General features: G+C 37.5%; 2 protein-coding genes across 6 annotated transcripts; one reads left to right on the top strand and one right to left on the bottom strand.

Moving 5' to 3' along the window:
* Positions 1 to 881: 881 nt before the first annotated feature.
* LOC136243380 (uncharacterized) lies at positions 882 to 8,991 on the top strand. The gene is made up of 7 exons (XM_066034897.1): positions 882 to 1,044; positions 4,230 to 4,765; positions 5,280 to 5,792; positions 6,310 to 6,364; positions 6,612 to 6,713; positions 7,061 to 7,401; positions 8,220 to 8,991. Exons 2-7 carry the CDS (start codon positions 4,235 to 4,237, stop codon positions 8,343 to 8,345), a joined length of 1,668 nt encoding a protein of 555 aa, XP_065890969.1. The 5' UTR covers positions 882 to 1,044; positions 4,230 to 4,234; the 3' UTR covers positions 8,346 to 8,991.
* A 2,232-nt stretch (positions 8,992 to 11,223) lies between these two features.
* On the bottom strand, positions 11,224 to 21,407 carry LOC136243564 (uncharacterized). 5 transcript variants are annotated; one of them, XM_066035082.1, is made up of 7 exons: positions 20,867 to 21,381; positions 16,337 to 16,908; positions 13,099 to 13,607; positions 12,993 to 13,048; positions 12,638 to 12,935; positions 12,417 to 12,591; positions 11,224 to 11,813 (listed from the first exon to the last, which is right to left on the bottom strand). In XM_066035082.1, the coding sequence occupies exons 1-7, from the start codon at positions 20,913 to 20,915 to the stop codon at positions 11,424 to 11,426; spliced, it is 2,049 nt and encodes a 682-aa protein (XP_065891154.1). In that variant the 5' UTR covers positions 20,916 to 21,381; the 3' UTR covers positions 11,224 to 11,423. The 5 variants fall into 5 exon arrangements, with proteins under 5 accessions (XP_065891154.1, XP_065891157.1, XP_065891156.1 ...); XM_066035085.1 differs by lacking the exon at positions 20,867 to 21,381 and adding an exon at positions 20,345 to 20,816 and having other exon boundaries at positions 11,225 to 11,813; XM_066035084.1 differs by lacking the exon at positions 20,867 to 21,381 and adding an exon at positions 20,350 to 20,816 and having other exon boundaries at positions 11,225 to 11,813.
* Positions 21,408 to 21,607: the final 200 nt, after the last annotated feature.

The following is a 21,607-nucleotide window of genomic DNA, read 5'->3' as shown; positions in this document are numbered from 1 at the left end:
GTTAACCACGTTTAACCTCTTAAACTACAATTAGTGCTAAACTAGCCACGCGCGAAATAGTGTTTCATCGATTTTGCCTAGAAAACTAAGCGCTTTTACGAAACTAATTACATCACGAATGATCTAAAAATCCCACTAAACCCCACCATTTGCTGGTTTTGTATTGAGACTATTGAGGTTCACGTGAGATTTTGAATAGACCTTATTCATTTAGAACAATAAACGCCCTCTGATGTCACGCGAAGCCATACAAGGCACCCTATTTGCCATGGTGATGGTCTTTCGGACGCCATTTTGAGTTCTAAAACTGGGCGAGCACAACGGTTGCTATCATGTTACCATAGTTATGGTACTGCAAATAGCGAATTTGGCGGAGAATTGTGATGTTACTATGGTTTTGGTACTGCAAATGGCGAATATTGGCGGACATCTCCTTCGCAACGAGTTATGAGCGCTATGAAATTAATTCAGTGAATAAGGTCTATAGAACTATGGTAATATTTTTTAAGCAGCGTCTAAAGTGCTTCCGCCCTTCTCTGGTGCGTGACGACATAGATACGGTATGTGATGACTTATATTTATGCCTATGTACCTAGATCATTTTGCATTTACTTAAAACCAAGAGTACATAATAATAGAAGAGGGAGGAGAGTGTCTAACTCTCAATATAATCCATACAAACACACTGCGCTCAAACTCTCCTACTTCAATCCTTAAAACTTTTAGTAATAAATCAATACCTTTAAGTGAACAGAAGACTGTTGATATTTCCTAATTGAAGCAGCAGAAGTGCTACAACCTCCTTCATAGAGCAAGCCATTTGTCACCTTTGGTGGCTATAGTTGATTGCGCAAGGTCTGAGCTCAGTGAGTTTGGTGAATCTACTGAAGTTAGACACTCTCCTCCCTACTCTATTATTATGTACTCTTGTTAAAACATAGTACGTCTTTGGCAGTGGTTGATCGCGTCGGAGGCTAGACAACTCGCAGGTGTTCTAACTTGATCCCATAACCCTTCGATGTTCGTGTGTGATACGTTTAATCGGTAGGTGCGCTAGTAGTAATGTGGTTTTTGTTAAACGTTTAGAATTGTGGTAATGAAATTAATGGTGTTGATATCTTAAAATGGGTGTGTGTGTGTACACTTATCTCCTTGGTGTGCTGACCACCATAATCAGTGAAGAATTGTAATTAGATTCCCTAGGATAATTTTGCTTGAAAGTGTGTATATCTTGGCTTGTAGTTATGTCCACTGCCATTTTGAAGGGTGTATCCCTTCAGCAGTGAACAATGTGCAGTGGCTACTCATACTCGGGCCTTCTTCCAGAGACTGTTTGAATACACTCCTAAACCTTGTACCTTGAACCCTAAGGATGATAAGGTGTCACTCCAATAGCCACTGTGCTATGGTCAGTGAACAAGGCCGATTTATAGCTAACATGTAACACTTCCATTTCAGGTGGATAGCTCGTCCTGGGTGAGTAATCACCTGTGCCAATACAAGTGTAACCACTGGATTCATTTTATGTGCATGTCTGAAATATTCGATTATGGATAGGCAGCACACAACATTATAGCTATATTTGTTGTAATGAATGGACAAGTAGGATATCATGGGAAATGTTGAGCTGGGCAAATCTCAGGAAGTTTGCAACAATGCTATCGCATTGCTTAAAGACTAATTACAACATATACTGTCTACCTGCGAACATGCTCCACCCATATATTATTGAAGGGGTAAAGCTTGGTTATAAAGTGGTTTACTGTGTTATCTGTAATGTGGGTGTGGTCCATATTTGAAAACGTGCCAAAATGCTTGTGAGACCAGTTTCACCTTTAACTAATATTTCCCATCTCATAGAATGGCAAGGATACTTCATCTGAATGCTTCTTGTGGCAAACTCCAATAGTCACGTAAGCATTAATTTATTCCCATAATTGATTTCAGTCTGAGCCTTTATAAAACAAACAGGGCGGTACCACTGTACCTCATCCACATCAAGACTATGCTTGATTTGATGTGAAGTGGCTTGCTCATTTGAAGTGCAACCACTTTCCTGGGATACATCTCATTAGTTGTCTTCCTATGAAGAAGTATACATGGCAAATGTATCCTCTGGAATTCCTTTGATCTGAGGTATAAAAGTGTACAATTTTATAGCAAATCGCCAAATATTAGTTTTGCCAATATTTGTTGTCATACGGTAGTTCAGTTGCAAGTAATATGTCACTAGTTATTTTTAAAAAGTAATTGCACCGACACTGTATATTGTACAATGGAGTCTAAATAATGGTGTATGTAACACTTTCACACCTCAGATCAAAGGAGCCGCCTGGGCTACATACAAAATGTAGCCCAGCTAGCCGAGCTACATACAAAATTTAGCCGGTCTACAACTGGGCAGTGATTATATAGAGATTGATGCTGAAATTGATTGTGGGGGTCAATTAATACTCACGTGATTAGGATGCACAACTTGGATTTCGCTATGAAAATCACTCAGACAGAGAGCGTTTTGTTATCCTCACCATCCTACGAGTTGAAAAACGTTGGGCTAAGGTGAAAACTAGTGTTATAGCTTATTCATTCAATTGTTTCCGCACGTTTTCAAATACGGACACACACCCAGGGCCGCCCACAGGGGGGGACAACTGGGGCATTTTGCCCCGGGCCCCAGCCTGAAAGGGGCCCCAGGAGGCCCCATGAAGGGCCCCCTGAATACCTGTTTAAAAGATCGATATACTCTAATAGAGCAGTCAGATCTAAATACTCTAATAGAGCAGTCACATGCAGTATTCTTCAGAGGAACAGTGTAGCAAGCTTATAGATAAGGAGATATGGTTGGTGATGGGTAGTTATTGTCATTGCCAGCAGGTTGTGACCTTTCTTTTTTTTTTTGGTCTTCACCTTACAACTTGGGTGAAGGACCCCACTTTAACTCTTTGCCCTGGGCCCCTTAATTTCTCTGGGCGGCCCTGCACACACCCATCATGAAGCTATCACTCTGCACGGAGTAACCACTCTACAAGCAAGCTTACCTGTCTAGGCCTGTAGTGAACTGCATAGTTTTCCCATAAAAGATTCAATAGTACTGATTAAAAAACATTAAATTCGCATAACGGAAATTCTTCATGATATCTCTAGGATATGTCCGTTTATCATAACCGAACGTAACCAGAATGTACTAGCTGCTGATCCATAATCAAAAATTTTAGGTGTGCATATATATTACATCCAGTGGCTGCATTCCTATTGGCTTGGGTGATTGATTGTCCTGCATAGGCTATCAGCCTAACAAGTGTTACATATTAGCTGTAACACGGGAATTTGGGCTTTGCCTGATGTGTATGCCCTCGGGCAGTCAGGAATACATATCAGGCAAAACCCTCATGCCCGTGTTACAACTATTACATGTTGTTTTTTTAAGGGAAATAAGTGACCTGTTTTTCTTCGAGAAGCATTATGTACCATTTAGCTTAACGAATACAAAAATTTGATTGTATAGCTGTCATTATCAAGCCATGATATGTCGATATATCACAGTACGCTACATGGAACATCTGCCTGTTGCCATCATGAGCAGTATGAGATAATTTTTAGGGCTGATTCTTATAGTGTCTTGATGGATTTGTTTGAGGGGTTCTTGGATATACAATTTGAATTAGCACATTAGAAATGCCCACTAGTAGAGTATTAACGTCTCACCTTGGTCATTCACAACATAGGATTCACCATATGTAACACCTATTAACAGTTCCTCCCTTATAAATTACTGGTATATAAATATGTATTTATCACCTATACAGTTCCCCATACAGTCAGATTTACAAAATGTCACATGCATGAAAGTAGTCAATGAAACTTTCATCCTGGAAAGTACAAGACCAGTTAGCTGTTTAAATTGAGTGTTACTGACTTATTCATTGGCCACTTCAAGCATACAATTTTTTGTGTATTTGATTTTCTTGATCTACCAACTGGAAATCACTGAAGCACCTAGCCCTCTGACAATAAACAGTGACAGTATTGCAGGCTATACTGATGAACTCATTTACACCTGTGCATTCATAGCGGTTCCCATTGAAAATTAATTGCATATTGTCTCGTGTGCTTGCTGAATGTACACATTTCATGCCGCTAAATTTAGGATGTATCATTTCTATCCCATAAATATGTTACTAAATATAGAACCACTGTAGTTATACAACCATTCTCTTTCTCTTGTTCAGCAAATATGTCTGAAGATTCATCAATTTCTTCAGCACCTAATGACATACATCCACAACTTGAAAATGAAGAAGATGTAGTGACTTATACAACAGAGCCTTCCAATATTAGCATGGACAAAAGAACGGAGCCATCCAATATTAGCGTAGACAGAGTAACAGAGTCATCCAATAGTAGCACAGACAGAGTAACAGAGCCATCCAGTATTAGCGTGGACACAGTACAAGTGAGCAAATTAGAGTTGATATCTGATGAACAAGACCTAACACTGTCAAGAAATATTGAAAGTCGTAATAGCAGTCATAGTGCTAGTAGAATTTTAAAAGCAAGCAGTAAATCAAATATGGACATGGATGATGGAAATAAAGAGGTTGTCGCAACATGTTCCACACTACATGTACGTCAGAATATTTGTTTGGTTGTTATCATCTCCATTGTAATTGGATTCTTTTTGATTCCAATTGTTCTGTATTACACTGGCCGTGGAGACTTGGATAATGTATTTGATGACTTGTCTGTTCTCAACTGTCGTGATTTGGTAGGTCACAATTGTCATGTATGTGTGTTGATGAAGTATGTCACATGTGTATAGAGACATTAATGCATATCCTAGTAACAGCTACTGCCACAAGACTTTGTAGTAAAGTATACATTTAGCTGGTTATAACCTTGTATACACGTATGTTAAAGTAATGCTTAAACAGATACACGTTATCTTATTTGGTAGTAGTTTGTCAGTTTATCTATCAAAGAAATTTCTTGTACAGGTTAACAATCATGTAGCCACCAGTAATTGTCTGTACAGACTATCTCAACAAGGAGATTCTACATGGTGTCACATGATGCCAGACTTGCTGTAGACTAGTACATATATGATGCTGTAGTTGCTAATTATGTAACAATTTCTCTAGAGAAAGCCTCGAGGCATGGTCTTCGTTTTCATTCATGTAAGCATAGGACATGCCCTCTTTCAACTCGAAGGGATACTTAAATTGCATACATAAATATTGTTTACCTATTCCTAGCTTTTTTGTGATACTTTCTTGCTGCAGGCAAATGCTTCAGGAGATTGTGAAGAACGCATTAGTTCGGTGTGTGATGGTTTAATGGGAAATAGTAAACGGTCAGTTTTTAATGATTCGGTCACAGCTGAAGACACTTTGGCCACTATTGTTGCCATCACTTCAGACAACCAGGCCTGTGCTGAAGGTGCCAAAGCTTTCTTTTGTAGTGCAACGTATCGCTCGTGTGACAATGGTGTCACGTTTGTCCCTTCATTTGAAGGATGTCATCACCTTCAAAGAAACGTGTGTAGGAATGAATGGAGTCAGTTGCAAAGTGTTTCTCCTAATCTGACCAACTGTAGCATGTATGAATTTACATGTCCAGATCAGTTTGGCAAGTTCTGTGGTGATATGTGCTTACCACTGTGTACTGAATTTTCTCAGAATTCAGAAGGAGTGACAATTCTTCTTACTGTTGTGATTGGAATTATCAGTAACATTGGGAATATTCTAGGTGGAATTGCAGTGTTTGCAGTGGCATTCTCTAAGGGCAAAACTGTGTAGGTGTTTTGTATGACCTTATAATATTTTTAAATGACGTTATTATTTTAGTGATTTCATGAAGTTGTATATGTATGTGTGTGGGTTGGTAGGTGGGTGGGTGGGTAGGTGGTGGGAAGACTTCCTGCTTGTAGTAAGTTTTCTAACTAGCACCAGGAAATCTAGGGAATCGGTTGCTGGGTTTCATGAACTGCTCTCAGCACTATGTATGATCACACAACAGCTTGATAATTGAATCACACCATCTCACATACAGCATAGATTGTGTGCTAGTTCGGCTACATAATACAGTCAGATGACTGCAACTGATTGTTAGTTTGGTTTTCTATATTAAATTTTGTTATACGTAGCTATCAAGCTGTTTGAAAACTTTTTTAGACCATTCTGGTGCTGATATCAGTTCCACCGACATATTGTGATTTAAGGGAAAAGGACTGCTAATACAATAATGTATCTACTGCAGAAAAGTGTGTTCACTATAGCTGTGTTTTCTTTACATGTGTGTTTTATTTTTAAGACTCATTTTCCACAAGTTCTAATACTATACAGCACAACAACAGTGTTCATTACCGGTGAGTGAGTACATGATTATGTTTTTGGAGTTGTATCTTATATTTTGGCCTTGCTTGGTACTAGACTGAACCATGTCTTCTTAATCTGAGTAGTGTTGATGTAAGCCTTGTGAATAGTTTTGTATAAACTACTACCAGTACACCACAGACTCAGTCCAGTATGGTCTGGTCACTCATAGGTACATTTAGCATATTTTCCATTTGATGAATGTACACATTTTTAGTAATAACTTTTCTCTTCCTTTAGTGATGATTATCACAGTGCCAAGCTTTAGTCGTTCAGTGTTTTGTTCACATGATGATCTTTTCTCAACTTTTGCAGAGCCGTCTGCTTTCTGTGAAGTATATGGTAAGTGATTTATTATTGTATTCTGATTAATAGGGTTTAGCCTTCCAGGTCCCTAGTGATTCCCTCTTTGGCTTGTACTTATAATTTATTCAATTCCAAAGGATATTCCTCCAGTAGTGGTTGTGTGTTGTGTAGTTTATAGTTTCTCGGCTTGTGGTTATGGTCAGGATGGCAAGCAGGCTGTCTTTCTGTTTCTGTGGATGCCTAAGCTGTATTGATGTAACTCTTCCATGAAAACGTTTTCCATTGTGTAAAAATATGTCCATTACAATTTTTAATGGCAATGAGGGTGCCATTTTATTTAGAGTAGATGTTGATCACGTTATTATTGATTTATCTATTCTCAGGTTTTGCCTACCAAGGAGGAGTCTTGATTTTCTCTGGGTTTTGGCTTCTATTTATTATCCATTTGTTCATAAAGCTGTTGTTTCCAATTCGTGCACGTAATCTGGACCATCACCCTCATCGTGGCAAAATACATGCTGCTGAGATAATTATAATAGTCTTTGTTGGACTCCTTGTTCCATCTATAATTGTGGGAACATCCAAGTTCAACATTACCAACTTTCCTCCAACACAGTGTGCAGCTGATGTCGATGTTTCCTTTTATACTCTTATTCTCCCTACAATTATTGTGATGGCCACAGGAGTGATCTTGATTTTGTTGTTGTTTGCATCAATACATAGGGTGAGTGGTTACTGGCATGGTCAAGAGTTATTGTATGTGGACAATTTTGTGATGTCATGGTCAGTATATAGTGTGAGACACCATAGCAGCTTTTTTTGTCACAGCACTAAAATATCCCAGATTCACTATTGTGTTCTTGCAGATTTATAATACTATGACTTCCAGTTTAATTCTCACAAGTAAAACATTTATTGAAGTTATGAACATAAATTTCCTGTGGAAAATAGAGTATGCAACACCATCAGTATCTTTCTGGTATATGTCTTGTTGGCAAGTTCTTAAGAACTACATTTGTCTGTTTTTTTAAACTACTGGTTGTGCATCCATAGCCAGCCACAGGCTAGCTGTGGGTGCACACTTGTAATTGTTTTCATAAAAACATGTATGTACCTGTCTATCTATGTATCCATCTACCTATGTTTTTCTGTGTGCTACCACATGAGCAAATCCATTTAACAGTAAAAGCAGCTATCGTGTGAGAATTAAACACTAAATGAAGCCTGTATTAAACTTCAGCACAGCTACACACGCACGCACGCACGTGCACACACACAACACACACACGTCGCTTATCAAAGGGCATAGGTACACAAGATCACAAAGCTATCTAGGAAGGCAAAATGAATGAAGGAGATCATTTGTTTTGTTATGAAGTGAGCATAATCCTGTTTTAACAGAACACACACATGCTGACAAATACTCCAATCTCGAAATCATTTTAGTGTTTCGATAACTAGTATTTTGTCACGTATATAATTCTCCACTGTATACAGTTACATCACCGTGCACTTACAAGTTTGTTGCTTTTTCTCCTTTAGAGGAAAGGAATCTTCAAAAGAGAAGGAAAAAAACAAACTGTCATTTCTAAAATTCAGTACACCAGAAGTAAAGTTGCTTATAGTATTTTTCTACTTCACCATTACTCAATTTATATTCTGGTCTGACTTCAGTGTTCAATTACGGAACAGAAACAAGTTGTTCACAGCTATAAATGATTACTCCCGTTGTGTAAAGTACGGAGACAAACCAGAGTGCGATCAGTATTTGGATAATATAAGAAGTGCATCTTTTCCTGTACTGAATGCCTTATCATTATTCATGACGGGTTTAGTGAACTTGACCAATGTACTGTTTGTGTTGCAGTTCCGTGAAGTAAAGAGAACAATTCGTACATTGACAAGACGCTTTACATCTTCCAAGGAATTTGAACCTAAGACTACACAACTTTAACACAAATGAAGTATACAAGGACATAACATAAGTACAATATATTTGTAAAAATTTTATATAGTGGTATATAGTATTTTTGTACAGAGTTTTAATCAAGCACCACTTCTTTCTTATGTAATTGTTATCGTGATACGTAATTTCTCATGCACACTATGCAGTTCTACCTTATATGAATTGATACTAAGCCTAGTATTCAGGATACCAATTATCTGCTAGTTTGGTCCCACTTTTGTTTTACTACTCAGTATGTTTGCTAGAATCCTTATGTTTCTACTTAACCGCAGGTAAAAAGGTTTAATTGAGAGGTTGTAGCTGTTGCTATGGTATTGTGTACATTGGGCTTTAGTATGTGTTTAAAGCACAGTGCTATATACTTCAGTGGAATGAAGGCAGCAGCCTTTTGAATAGTAAAAGTGTGACCTCTGTCAAGCCTTCAGTGCAGTCCCTCCTCAGGGTCAGGGTACAGTGACTTCATTATGTTAATGGAATTCATGTGTTACTGATTACCTATTCACAATCCCCTCCCTATGTGCTGGCTAGAAAGTAGAAGCTACAGTACAGGTGCAGTTGCATCTAAAGCTGAGCAGAGTAAATCTTTTCTATATAGGAACAACAGGAGGTAAAAAAGCTGCTAAACATCGAAATACGGTGAACCACTCTACTAGAACATCCATCATTAAAATTCATTCTTTAAACTATAAAAAATGAAGGCCAGCTCATATACAGACACTTTGAACTCTATAGCATTTATGCTGTGCCCTTTGTATGAAAGCTACTAGAAAATAATGATTTCACTTGGCTTTTTCAATAAGGTTCAGTTGCCAAATTTGATGCCCTAGATACTGTACGTGTCTGAGTGTGCTTCTCACACTGAAGCACTAGCTAGTGTATCAACCAGCCGCCACATTTTTTAGCCCCACTACAGATACCCCTAGCTTAACACACCCCTCCCCTTGGGAATCCTAGATCCACCTCTGCTCCTGTAGTGCTCCAGTTTGACTAGAATGCTGTAACACAGAATGGCAACTCCTGCATGATATACATGTGTAATAATAATTATGAACAAACAACTTTCGTTACATAATCAACTCATTCTGGCCCAAGAGGTAGTACTAGCCAGCCAACGGAATGAGTCATCTAAAATGTAAAAAGTTTAAGAGGTGGAGGTGTTGGGGGAAATCAACAAGCTGCCACTAGTGCCACAAGTCAGTACTGTGATACTTCAGAACTCTGCTACTGCAGCACTATATATTTGTAGCCCAGCAAAGGTCAAACCAGACTTGTACAGCTTCTCTTAAGCAACACTAGAGATGGATAGTTAACTCTTTGGTAAGCACTAACAGCTGCAGCCCTCATCATGCACCCCCACCTAAATCAGGAGTTACCAGGTGCCATGCAGTCTACTGACTACATACTTCGTACTTTCCAACTTCGGTCTATATTTAATTTGGCTGTGGGAAATTTTGGCAGGTGGTGGTGTGTACAGCTTTTGGTAGCATGCATTCAGCTCTGATATTCTAATACTTGTGAATACAATAAGTTGGGTGGGCAGTGGCCTGTTCTTCTGACATGGCATAATTATACTGTGGCTAAGATATAGGTAAGAATCCATAGTACACTGTTTGGGCTTGTGTATTATGGTTGGTTAACTAGGTAGGTGGATTTTATTTTGTTACAAGGATTGTTGTAAGGATCCTGAGGACCTGACCTGCATGTATATATCTACCCTGTGATATGCCTTCTTGTTTTTTACATGAATTACACTTATACATATACAATACTGGATTAATAGAACCATATCATGTCACTACTAAGACTCCTTCCACCCGCTCCTAAGCATGTGTAAATACCTTGTTAAATATTTAGCCATTGAATGTAACCATTTTGAGTGGTGCAGTATTTGTTGAATATCAGAATACATCAAGTAGATGAGGAATGGACGTGCATGTGCCACCCTATAAATGCAGAGAGAAGACCTTGCATGCTAGTTGGAAGGTGCTATTTTCAGCAAGCAATACCTAACATTTGTTGTGTGTGTATGGTAGCATGATTATGTTTTGTTAAGTCTTACACTGAAACTGAAGTTGTGAAATTATTGCAGTTGCCAGCAAGTTCTATGTTATACTAGCAGTGAGGTATTCTAACAAAGTTGTGTATACCACCAAGAGTCAACCATTATGTGTCTGTTATCTTTCTTCAAGCCAGTATGAGTCAGCATGAGAGTTGTACAGTTTGGTGCAAGCAATAGTTGTCAAGGGTACTTGCACCAGTAAATTTTAGAACCACGGAATATTTGTGCCAACAAAAGCATTTGTGCCAGCAAATGTTGTATACACAGTGGTTTTAAAAATCTATCTCCATTCCTGATATATAGCAAGGAATATGATAGCATGGAGTCCTATCTAGGACTCCTCCATTCTAGATTAAAAATCTATAACTTGCCATTATCACCCAAGTCAAGAATGATGAACTTCATGGAATAGTGTTGATGTGCTGTATTGTGTGGGATGTACTTAAAAGCTTAAAAAGGCACAAGACATGGGTTAATCATGGTGACAAGACTCCATGCACCTACCAAACCCTACTATAATCAGAGGATTGAATGACACAAGATTCAATGAACATTAGAGCACATCAAGTGGACAAGAAATGAACCACCAAGCCAAGGATGGCTTATTGTACATTCATAAAAGACACTTTTTAAATTAAGATATGCTGACAGTCAACATACAATGAACTACGTATTATGTGTGATTGGTCAAGGGATAATACAAAAGTGTAGTGCATGAGTTTTACAAGTTATCTACTGAATTGGTGAAGTTCTGGGTGACCTTTTTAGCAAGTACCTTGATATCCTTGGTCTGTACAATGAACAGTAAGACCATGATATTCAGAAACATCACAAGCATATTAAACACAACATTTAAAACAGCAAGTGGTATGGACATTCTTTGATAATCATCCCTATAATGGTCACAGTCACTGCTGTCCCCAAACTCTGTTACACACTCCACATAGGTTAAGATTGAATCAAAGATTCCTTGGTTATGAGAGCCAACTGTGAACACGATCCATGTAAATGCTAGAATCACTGTCAGGTATACTGATGTCATCATTAGTTTAATCTCAGGAATAAACAGCTTAAAACTTCTTTTCCTTGTTTTTTTAAATAATCCAGTTGTCTAAGGAATACAAATTTTAATAGGACTGGAAAGATATAGTGTACAAAAATATAATACAGATAGGGTGAGACATGCAGTTACTGCCACAAATGGAGAACTAGAGGAGGTATACAACACACATGAACAATATTTAGCTCCAAGTGTATATAGTTGTCTTAAAGTCTCCAATTTCTGTCTGTTAGGTTAAGTACACGGTGACTTGTTGTGTAGCTATGGCTACATAGCTGAATTCTCTAGTTTCTGGTCAATATTTTTTTTGTGAGAAATGCAAACCTCCATAATCCTTATTATAAAGTACTATCGTACTGTATGACACTTACTATAGAGGTTGCAACAAGAAAACAATACCCAAAGATTTTTTATTGAATAAAATACTAACAAGAGAGGTTGTGTAATCCAAGGCTAATATTGAAAAACTGTCTCTACATGACTGTAGTACATTTTATCAACTCAACCAAGTGCTACATATACTAGCAACCCCCCTTTTGCTAACTGTGGCCTTAAAATCACATTTTCTTTTCTCCTGTCATTATACCCAGTGTGGCACACCAGCTTTCTTGGTCCACATGACTCACTACAGTGTGTCTTGATACAACAACTTACCCTATGGACAGCTAAGCAAGTGATTAATATCAATGATATTCCCACAATAGTGATCAAAATTGCTGGTAGGATAACACCGTGAAACTGTATTGAAGCATCAGAGAAGCACTGGATTGGAGGAAAACTGGCTATGAAGAATCCATCTGTAGCAATGGTGACAGTAGGCGTTATTAAGCTGGTGAACAATGTTAGCAATACTTCTACTATATAGAGCTTTGTACCATGATTTTTGAACAAATTTTGGCTTGCTATCGGAAACACAACTTTTAAGAACAAGTGGAAAATAAACAGCAACCAGACCACAACAAATCCCATCAGCGTCGCTTGAATAGCAAATCCTGCAAACAAATAAACAATGCATAAAGTAACTTACAGCACAACCAACACGCTCTATAACTTTACCATATATTTGACAGAACGCTGTTGACTCAACAAAAGATACTACAACACTTCGGTGTGAGCAAAAGAAATAGTCTATAGCCTCATTGCCTCCCAGTATTGGAATGAGTTGTGTTGTTGCTACAAACAATACGCAGTCAGTACACAGAAACAAGCTACATATATTGCTGCACTTACAATAAACTATAGTAATCCCAGTGATGTATAGAATTATCACGTTAGGAAAGTGGAACCTGTATTTGAACAAAATTATTTTGGTAAAAGATTTTTATGCATCACTTACATGCTTTTATGCTTTAAAGCAGCTACTACAAACACAACGATGCCAGAGATAATCAAAAAGAATGAAGTGATGCCAAATGAAGCAATAACAAGGGCAGTCATTGCTGTAGTGTTTTGTGAAAATTTACTGCAGAGTGGAAGACAGACACCACCACAAAATATCCCAAATTGATCTGGGCAAGTTAAATTCCTTGGAGCATACAAAGTACAGTTAACCAAAACTGGAGACACTCTTTGAATCTGATCCCACTCATCTGTACACACATTTTCTAGTCCTTTACATTCTTCTACTGATGGCACGAACACTGATTTGATGTCGCAGGGTCGATATGATGCATTGCAGAAGAAATCATTTATACTATCCAAACACGCTTGATTACCAGATGCAATACTAAATATACTGGTTAAATTAGACTCAGTCGCATTTGAATCATTCATCATTAAAGGTGACAGCTGACTAAATCTCACATCAATACCACAGGCTTCACTGGTATGATTGGCACAAGATGCCTGTAAACAACAGCAGCAGCAACAATAAAGGCATCCACACATAGTAATAAACAATGTATACTGGAGATGAGTAAAAAGCTGGTTGATATGCTTACTTCTATGTCAATGTAAAAGATGTGCTAATTTTACAATTATTTTATGTACACACTCTATATTAGAACAAATAATTCTACGATCCTGATTCTATGAAGTGTGTTGTATATTCTTCAGTCAATTTTTTACACATTGCTCTGAGATGGCACTCTAAATAGAGCAGACACAACAAATTTTCGGCTACCATATGTTTTCAGACACAATTTTTCCTAGAAGAGCAACAGAATTCAATCACTTGTTGTACTATTATAAAATTCCATGAACAAAACGTGAAAATATTTGGTATATTGTGTGGCTGCAATGACCTTCAAAAGTCACTGTCCAAAAATATCAATTCTCGGGCAACTTCATACACAAGTGGATGATGCCACGAGGAAAGAAGTAGCTCTGTCAAAGCTGCAGTACAGTTGGCTTATACATAGAGTTATATTTTGAGATGGGTGAGGTCAATAAACCACAAAAGTGTACAAAAGGTCACAACCACTTAATCATCTCAGTGACTGTTCTATTAGAGTATATTAATTTCTTTTACGGGTTTTCATGCAGAAGCACTTGTATCATACAGTACGATAGTATTGTATAGTAGGGACCACAAAGAAGTAGGCGTGGCCCACAAAATAATATCATCCAAAAAGCAGCTTCAATTTCCCCTGACAACGATGAGGCAGTATTGGTTAGGTGAAAGTAAGCCCAAACAAGCTTTCAGATCGACCCAAAACGCTTTCAACAAGTTGCTACGGAATTTTAAAATAATTTATGCAATGGAATTTTCTAGTGACTGACTGACTGAGTAATTGACTGAATGATGCTTTCAAACAAGCGTAACTTGATAATGGCTAAGGCTGCAGACCTGATTTTTTCACTGTTTGACATCGCTTCGGCCCGACAGGTGCCTTTTAGCATACCGTAGTATGTACAATGCATTCTTCATGGACTTACTAGTGTCCTCCTTTGTGTTCCATTCATCTTTGCTGCAGCAAAAAGTGTCGATTTGGTGATAGCACGTGATGGCATGGCTTCCCTTCGCATTAAGGAAATCATCCGTATTTGTCATAGTGGCTATGTTGATAGTAGAGGTGCTTTTCAAACAGTTTTTGATTTGTACTGCTGTGTAACGGGTTGAACATAGCCAACAACAAAGTGTAATGAATACTTCACTTTTCAGACAATAATTGATATAACTGGGGCACACGACACCATTTATTTCAGTATGCATCTCGTGGATTGCCAAGGTTCTTTTCGAACAGTTCTTGATTGGGAAATACTGTGTAACGGGTTGAACATAGCTGACAACGAAATGTAATGGATACTTTACTTTTCAGACGATAATTGGAGCACACGGTGTCTTTTTTGATGCGGTACTTACTGTGATTTAATATCATCCACTACCCAGCTTGTTTCAGTACTTTTTATCGATGTACTATGGTCCCTACTCTAGTTGAAAACTCCAAAATTTTCTGTGTACTTGTAGTACAAATAAACAAACAAATGCCAAAATATTATAATGTGGTAAACTCATGTCACACAAGCAGAATTAAAATTTTATACTAATCGGTCATGTGTTGATCTGATGATATAGTGATAAACCAGCACACACAGCAGCACCAATTTCTAATTAAACTGAAACTTCTTATATTTTTTGCAATGGTTTGTTTAACATAATTAAAACTGGTGAATCTGCACAATACCACATCAGAAGAAAGAATGATATTACACCCCAAAAATTTACTGAAAAGTGCCAAGTGGACATTACACTTTGTTTTCAGCTACGACAATGTCATTACATAGCATTACAAATGAAGAACAGTACAAGAAGTGCCAGTCCAGAAAATACAGACAATTCCCATCATAAATGTAGGGGAAGTCATCACCTGCTACCACAAATTGGCACATTGAGCTGTCAGTGAAGAGAAATGGGACACAAAGGAGTATTAAGTCTATGTTTTGTACATTGTACATACTGCAAAAGGCACTTGTTTGGCTGAAGTGATGTCTAGCAGAGAAAAGTCAAGCAGCCGTTATTAAATTATGCTTGTCTGAAGGCATTAGTATAAGTCAGTCAGTCAGTCAGTCAGTCAGTCAGTCAGGCAGTAGAAAATTCCACTAAATAAACAAAAATCATGGAAAAGCATTTTGGGTTGTACTGAAAACACTTTTGGGCTTGGTTACACTTAACCAATATATTTCCAAGGCATCATGAAGGTACTGTGAGGCTGGATTCTGGTCAATATTGTTTGTGAGAAAGTACACACCTCATGATCCCAAATATACAGTACTACCATACTGCATGCACTGTATGATCATCCTTCATAACAGTGCAATAATAAGTGATTAAGTTCCATTGCTATTCTAGAAAATATTGCATCCAAAAACATATGGTGGTCAAACATTCATTGTCTACTCTATAAAACTAACTTGTCATCTTAATACAACTACCCGATTATGGTACACTAGTGGAGCACTCAATTGCAGCTCTTAGTGCATGCCTTGATTATACAGGGTCACACCTATGGGTTTGACCCAGAGTACTGTCCTGGTCAGTGGGTCATCCAGGTCAGCAATACTGACCTAGTTGCAACCCTGATTGTAACAAAACCCTGATTTGTTCATACTAAACATGTACTAGACTAACTTACAAGGTGAAGATGACAATTTTTGATAGAGTCACTAAAATCACCAAAGTCATCTGGGTGTGGAGGTATGGGTGCTGCATAGTGGAGTGGTACTGGGGATAAACAAGCTGCAGCAACCATTAGTATGCCTATGATAAGCAGAATATACTCCTTCACATTGTGGTTGATCCTACAACAGGATGAGCCATCATCAGCTGGGTACTCAGGCACATTAGTATTAACACTGTTAATTGACTTCATGATGCACTGGATCCTCTTCTTTCTTTCAGCCCCTTTGCTATTACCACCAAAAAGTTTAGTCCTGAAGAAGTTTCTAAAGCAGATATTTTGCTGAGCAGAATTTTTCTCATCTTTCTGGTGAAAGATCTCATTTGGTTCATGATCTAATCCATTTGATTTATGATCGATGTTATTTACTACTGGTTTAAGTTCAACATCATTAAATGATAAATCATTTGAACCCTCAGACTGAAGAGTGCTGTACTTTAACAAACCATCGCTACTATCATAATCCTTTGAGGTGGCAGATTTCACACTCTCACTTGTACTATCCAAGAATGATAATTTCATCGTACCTATAAAGACAAAATCTGTAAGCAAAAGGTACCACTGTAACCGTTTATGAACTAAATACCAAAGTAATCATGTATCAACTGAACTCAAAATGAAAGAAGAAAGAGTACAACTCTAATATTATTGTCAACAACATAATACCAAACTAGCTAGACAACACGACATACAGTACAAAGTGATAGCAGTTATAGAGTAGCATTTCTGTCTGCTTTTATGCAACATAAACCCTATATATTCAACTATTTGAACTATACCTACATGACAATGATTCACTTCACTGCATCACTGCTATGTACAATGAAAACAATCATTTGTGGCTTGCTAACATGTAAAGATTTATGTCTGCATACCGATGCTGCTATAATGCACACCCTTTACACACAAAAACACAGGATAGATCAGTCAAGCACAGCTGTGGAAAGAACTGACTGATATTCATACTAAAAACTTCACTAGTAAAATTAATTGTGTGTCTCTTGTTTTACATGTGACACTATTAGCTTACCCAGGTATTGAGGACAACAAACTTGATCCGCACAAAAACAACCAAGCTGTGAAAAAAGGTGTGGCCTTAAAATACCTGGGTGAAAAAAGTTGTGATATCAAAGGTGGCGGCCAATAAAATGGCTGCAATGATGTTAATGCTAATAAATTTTAACAATGCACCTGAGTGAAAAAAGTTGTGTACCAAAGGTGGCGACCAACAAATGGCTGCAATGATGTTAATGCTATATAATGCACATAGCCATTATTAAAATTTATTAGCATTAAAATCTTTGCAGCCATTTGTTGGCTGCCACCTTTGATATAACAACTTTTTTCACTCAGGTGCTTTGTTAAAATTTTTAGCATTAACATCACCACAGCCATTTTATTGGCCACAACCTTTGATATCACAACTTTTTCACCCAGGTTTTTTAAGGCTGCACATTTTTTCACAGCTTGGCTGTTTTGTGTGGATATCACTTGTTTTTGTAATTGCAAGTTCCAACGCCAGCCTATATGGTTGGCCTTGATAACTCCTTTTAATCTTTTTCCCCTTTTACTATACAGGAATCATCAAAGACTACGTGGCAAATGAAGAACTGAAATAAGATGAATTTTTGAAGGCACATATATCTCTTTTTTTGTTATTATTTATTTATTTATTTTCTTTTATTCCTATTGTTATATACCAGCACCCTTTGCCACCACCCCTAGCACTAAAGATGTTAGAAGTGCTAGAAAAATGCTAAGATCAAATTTCAATCAATGAGCTGGAGCCACCTGATCCTGAGCCGTCAACCGGTGCTCCTAGTGAAAGTGGCGGACAGCCCTGATGTGTAATCTAGCTCTTCTCAAACACATATAGCGCAGAGTAACAAAGAATAATTAATCCTGCAACACAGCCATAACATCACAGGACTCCTTCTGAAGAGACAAGGAAAGCAAGTCTTCTGTAAAATACAGCAGCAGCATGAGCACTATGATGGTTACTCCATGTACAGACCGATTTTCAAGTCATTCTTTCAAGTGGTTTACCCTGTGGCTGTGATAAAAAATTGCTATCAAATTTTTTGAATATCACATATAACTTCTTGGTTTTTGTCCGATGTGTATGAAAGTTGGACCGCAAATGTGCTGCATTACGTTCTTACTGCCCTCCAAATTTGAAGAAAATTGACTAAAGCATGTGTGAGTTATAGCAATTTTTCTAAGTGTTGCAAGAAGAAAAATATGAAGAAACTAAGACAAACTTTGAAGTTTCATATCTCAGTGATGGCTTGGCGAATTAAGCTCACATTTGAAATGGGAGGTGCCCCACCCCGAGGGAGTTTTCACAGCAAAAATGGTTAATTTTCAGCCAGGCACTATCGAGCTATGAATGCATGAAGACATCATTTTCTTGGCTACTGTAAATTACACACTTGTCTGTCGCGCACCCGCACTGGCTGTTGCATATTTGTGGTCTTTAGAAATAGAATCATGTTTTGGAGCTACTATATAGGAACAAACAATGTATAGTTTAATCGCCTGTATATATGCTCAATAGATTGTAATTTTCTAATGAATCTCCCTCCATATACTATACAATTATTTTGCTTGTATGAATTAAGACACACGATAGTGTGTCATATGGCCAAGTCTCAATAGCAGGACGGTTAAATGGAAATTAATGGTGCAGTTTGGGAAAGCGAATCATTCCATTGATAAGTGCTATCCCACCAGATAATTGTGAGAAAACCATTAATACCTTGATAAAAATTTCAGTAAGGGAACAAAACACTTTGGGAACTGTATAGGACAGATACAATGTTTATAAACTATATTGTGTAAGTGTTAAGTAGAAGACATTGTCTACGCATGGCAGTTAACTATGAGGAATACCAAGTATAGGACATAACTGGTAGATAAAGTTACACCATCATGTATCCACCTATCTGATTATTGATACTGTCTATTACATTTGATATCATGTTTAGTAGTACATAGTTTTGAATTATCTACTCAATGAATCAGGGATTTTGTTGACTAAACTATGTTGCCACAGTAATAATTTACCATTAGACATCACCACTTAATGAGAATGGATTGTAAGATGATATCTCTAAAAGTAACTTAGTACTTGATATTTTGGTGTTAAATGAATTCACACTGCTCTCAGTAAACACCATACACACAACACACACACAAACATTTGTATCTACGCACCTCAATTGATAACATGTGAAGAATAGGGTTGTGTGATAATATTAAAACCTATTATTTCAATAATGATGTTATATCATAGAACTGTTTGTAAATAGAGTTTTACATATTTGTCGATATAAGTCAAGTAGTGTTTGTTAAGTCACAACACTTCCCGTCTAACTAGTTTGACAAGGTTTTATGGTTTGATTATAAAGACTATCTGTACTCACAGGCTTTAAGCCTCTCACAGGTCCCTAGTGAAGGGTATGGTGATATCAATAAGCAAATTTGTTTTCTTATTCAAGATAGGTGATTTAGGTATCTAGATAATTATCTAAATTATCTCCCAGCTCTAGTGAAAAAATCAGTAAAGCTCAGATGGCTTCTGCTTTTCGGCAAAATCTTTGATGCTAAGAGATTATTAGGATGGTATTAAAAGGATGCCATTACATTCACAGTAGTTAATCTAGCATAGGATTCTTGGAACAGCACTTTCCTTTGTAATAATATAGCTATTGAAACCTTACTAATGGTGACACAGAAACAACAATATGATAGAACTATTATTTATCTGGTATAAAAATGACAGATACATTTCTCAGAAACTACACCATCCATTTAATTAATAAGCAACCCATACCGGAAGGAATGTCTAAGGTTTCATATAGGCAGACATGTAATGGCGGTTACGGTATACCGGAAGTCATTTAAAACCCAATATTAGCTAAACACACAAACTACAGTTCTAGCACACACGAGCACACAGACCTTACTTGTTACACACCGATGCCGTTTGATTGCAATTGAAAGATGAAGGTATCCTCTACTATCAGCTATAAATTCAGATAAGCGAGCTCTTTATTTGCTGAGTTACATCGCAAGTTACCTGGCCTCGAAGTAACTAGTTGGCGTCAACTTACAATAAACAGAGTAAGTCAGTATTAAGCCACTATTGCAATACTGGACGTTAGTACAGGCTACTAGTTAGTGACCAATAGCACAGAAGATCGGCTAGGTAGTTACCGCCGCAACAGAGCTATTAACTATAAATTTCTTGTCATCCGCAGAGGACGATATCCGCAATGACGTTTTCTGACATCACAAAACAAAATGGCCGTGCTAGTGTGGGGACTTTGTACAGGGAGGTACTGGGCGAGATAGTGTTTCCTACCGATAGCGTTTATAAATTCGATACAAATAAGCCTAGTTGTGTCTGAATTTAAAATTTTCGGTCTGTTTTCCTTGTTTGAGCGCGTTTTGCATCGTCATGGTACGTGTACTACTTCTTACCTTTATTATCTCGTGGTTCCAAGTGTAGAAAACTACAGACAGCATTCATTTCGAATACTGCGTGCGAGTTATACCTACAAGAAAACCATCCTATAGAAAGTTCAGCTATCTTGCAATTCTTCAAGTTCTGTAGAGTTTAGTTAGGCTATAAGTTACTCTGTGGTGAGTTCAATTATAAATCATTCACCATGTCATCTAAGGATACAGCTACAGTACGAGTCTCCCTGTAGAAATTTCAGCTACAAACAATTCAGCCTGTATTAACTTAATTAATGATTAATAAACACAAATAATTACTAAAATTTTAATAATATTGTTAAGTGTGCACGTACAGCCAAACAATTTAACATAAAAAATTTCTTCTTAGTGATCCTCTCATTCCTATAGAAAAGAAAAAGACAAGTTAAAGAAATACCCAAAGCTAGCCACAGGCTGGCTTTAGGTATGAAATTACAAAAAGAATTGATATCGAATCAAAAACAGCCAAGCTGTAAAAAAGGGTGCGGCCTCCAAAAAAGCCAATATGAAATCAAAGGTGGCAGCCAAGAAATGGCCGTGATGGTAGGTTAATGGCAACAATTTTAATAACAACAATTCAGGTGAATTTGGTGCCGAATCCTAGTGAAACTTGGAGGCAGCACAAATTCACCCAAATTGTCATTATTAAAATTTTGCCATTAACCTACCATCACAGCCATTTCTTGGCCACCACCTTTGATTTCACATCTTTTTCCACACTGG

This window comes from Dysidea avara, chromosome 13 (genome assembly GCF_963678975.1).
Source record: "Dysidea avara chromosome 13, odDysAvar1.4, whole genome shotgun sequence".
NCBI lineage: Eukaryota > Metazoa > Porifera > Demospongiae > Dictyoceratida > Dysideidae > Dysidea > Dysidea avara.
Note: the sequence above shows the minus strand (reverse complement) of the source record. Positions and strands in the feature narration are given on the sequence as shown.

Bases quoted from the DNA above. Each gene is read 5' to 3' on its own strand.
- LOC136243380 (XM_066034897.1), top strand. From the start codon at position 4,235: ATGTCTGAAGATTCATCAATTTCTTCAGCACCTAATGACATACATCCA. The intron at 6,714-7,060 runs GTAAGTGATTTA...ATCTATTCTCAG, and splicing joins TGCTTTCTGTGAAGTATATG to GTTTTGCCTACCAAGGAGGA. The intron at 7,402-8,219 runs GTGAGTGGTTAC...TTTCTCCTTTAG, and splicing joins TGTTTGCATCAATACATAGG to AGGAAAGGAATCTTCAAAAG.
- LOC136243564 (XM_066035082.1), bottom strand. From the start codon at position 20,915: ATGAATGCTGTCTGTAGTTTTCTACACTTGGAACCACGAGATAATAAA. The intron at 16,909-20,866 runs GTAAGAAGTAGT...TTGTCTTTATAG, and splicing joins GGAACCACGAGATAATAAAG to GTACGATGAAATTATCATTC. The intron at 12,936-12,992 runs GTAAGTGCAGCA...TATTGTTTGTAG, and splicing joins TGGGATTACTATAGTTTATT to CAACAACACAACTCATTCCA.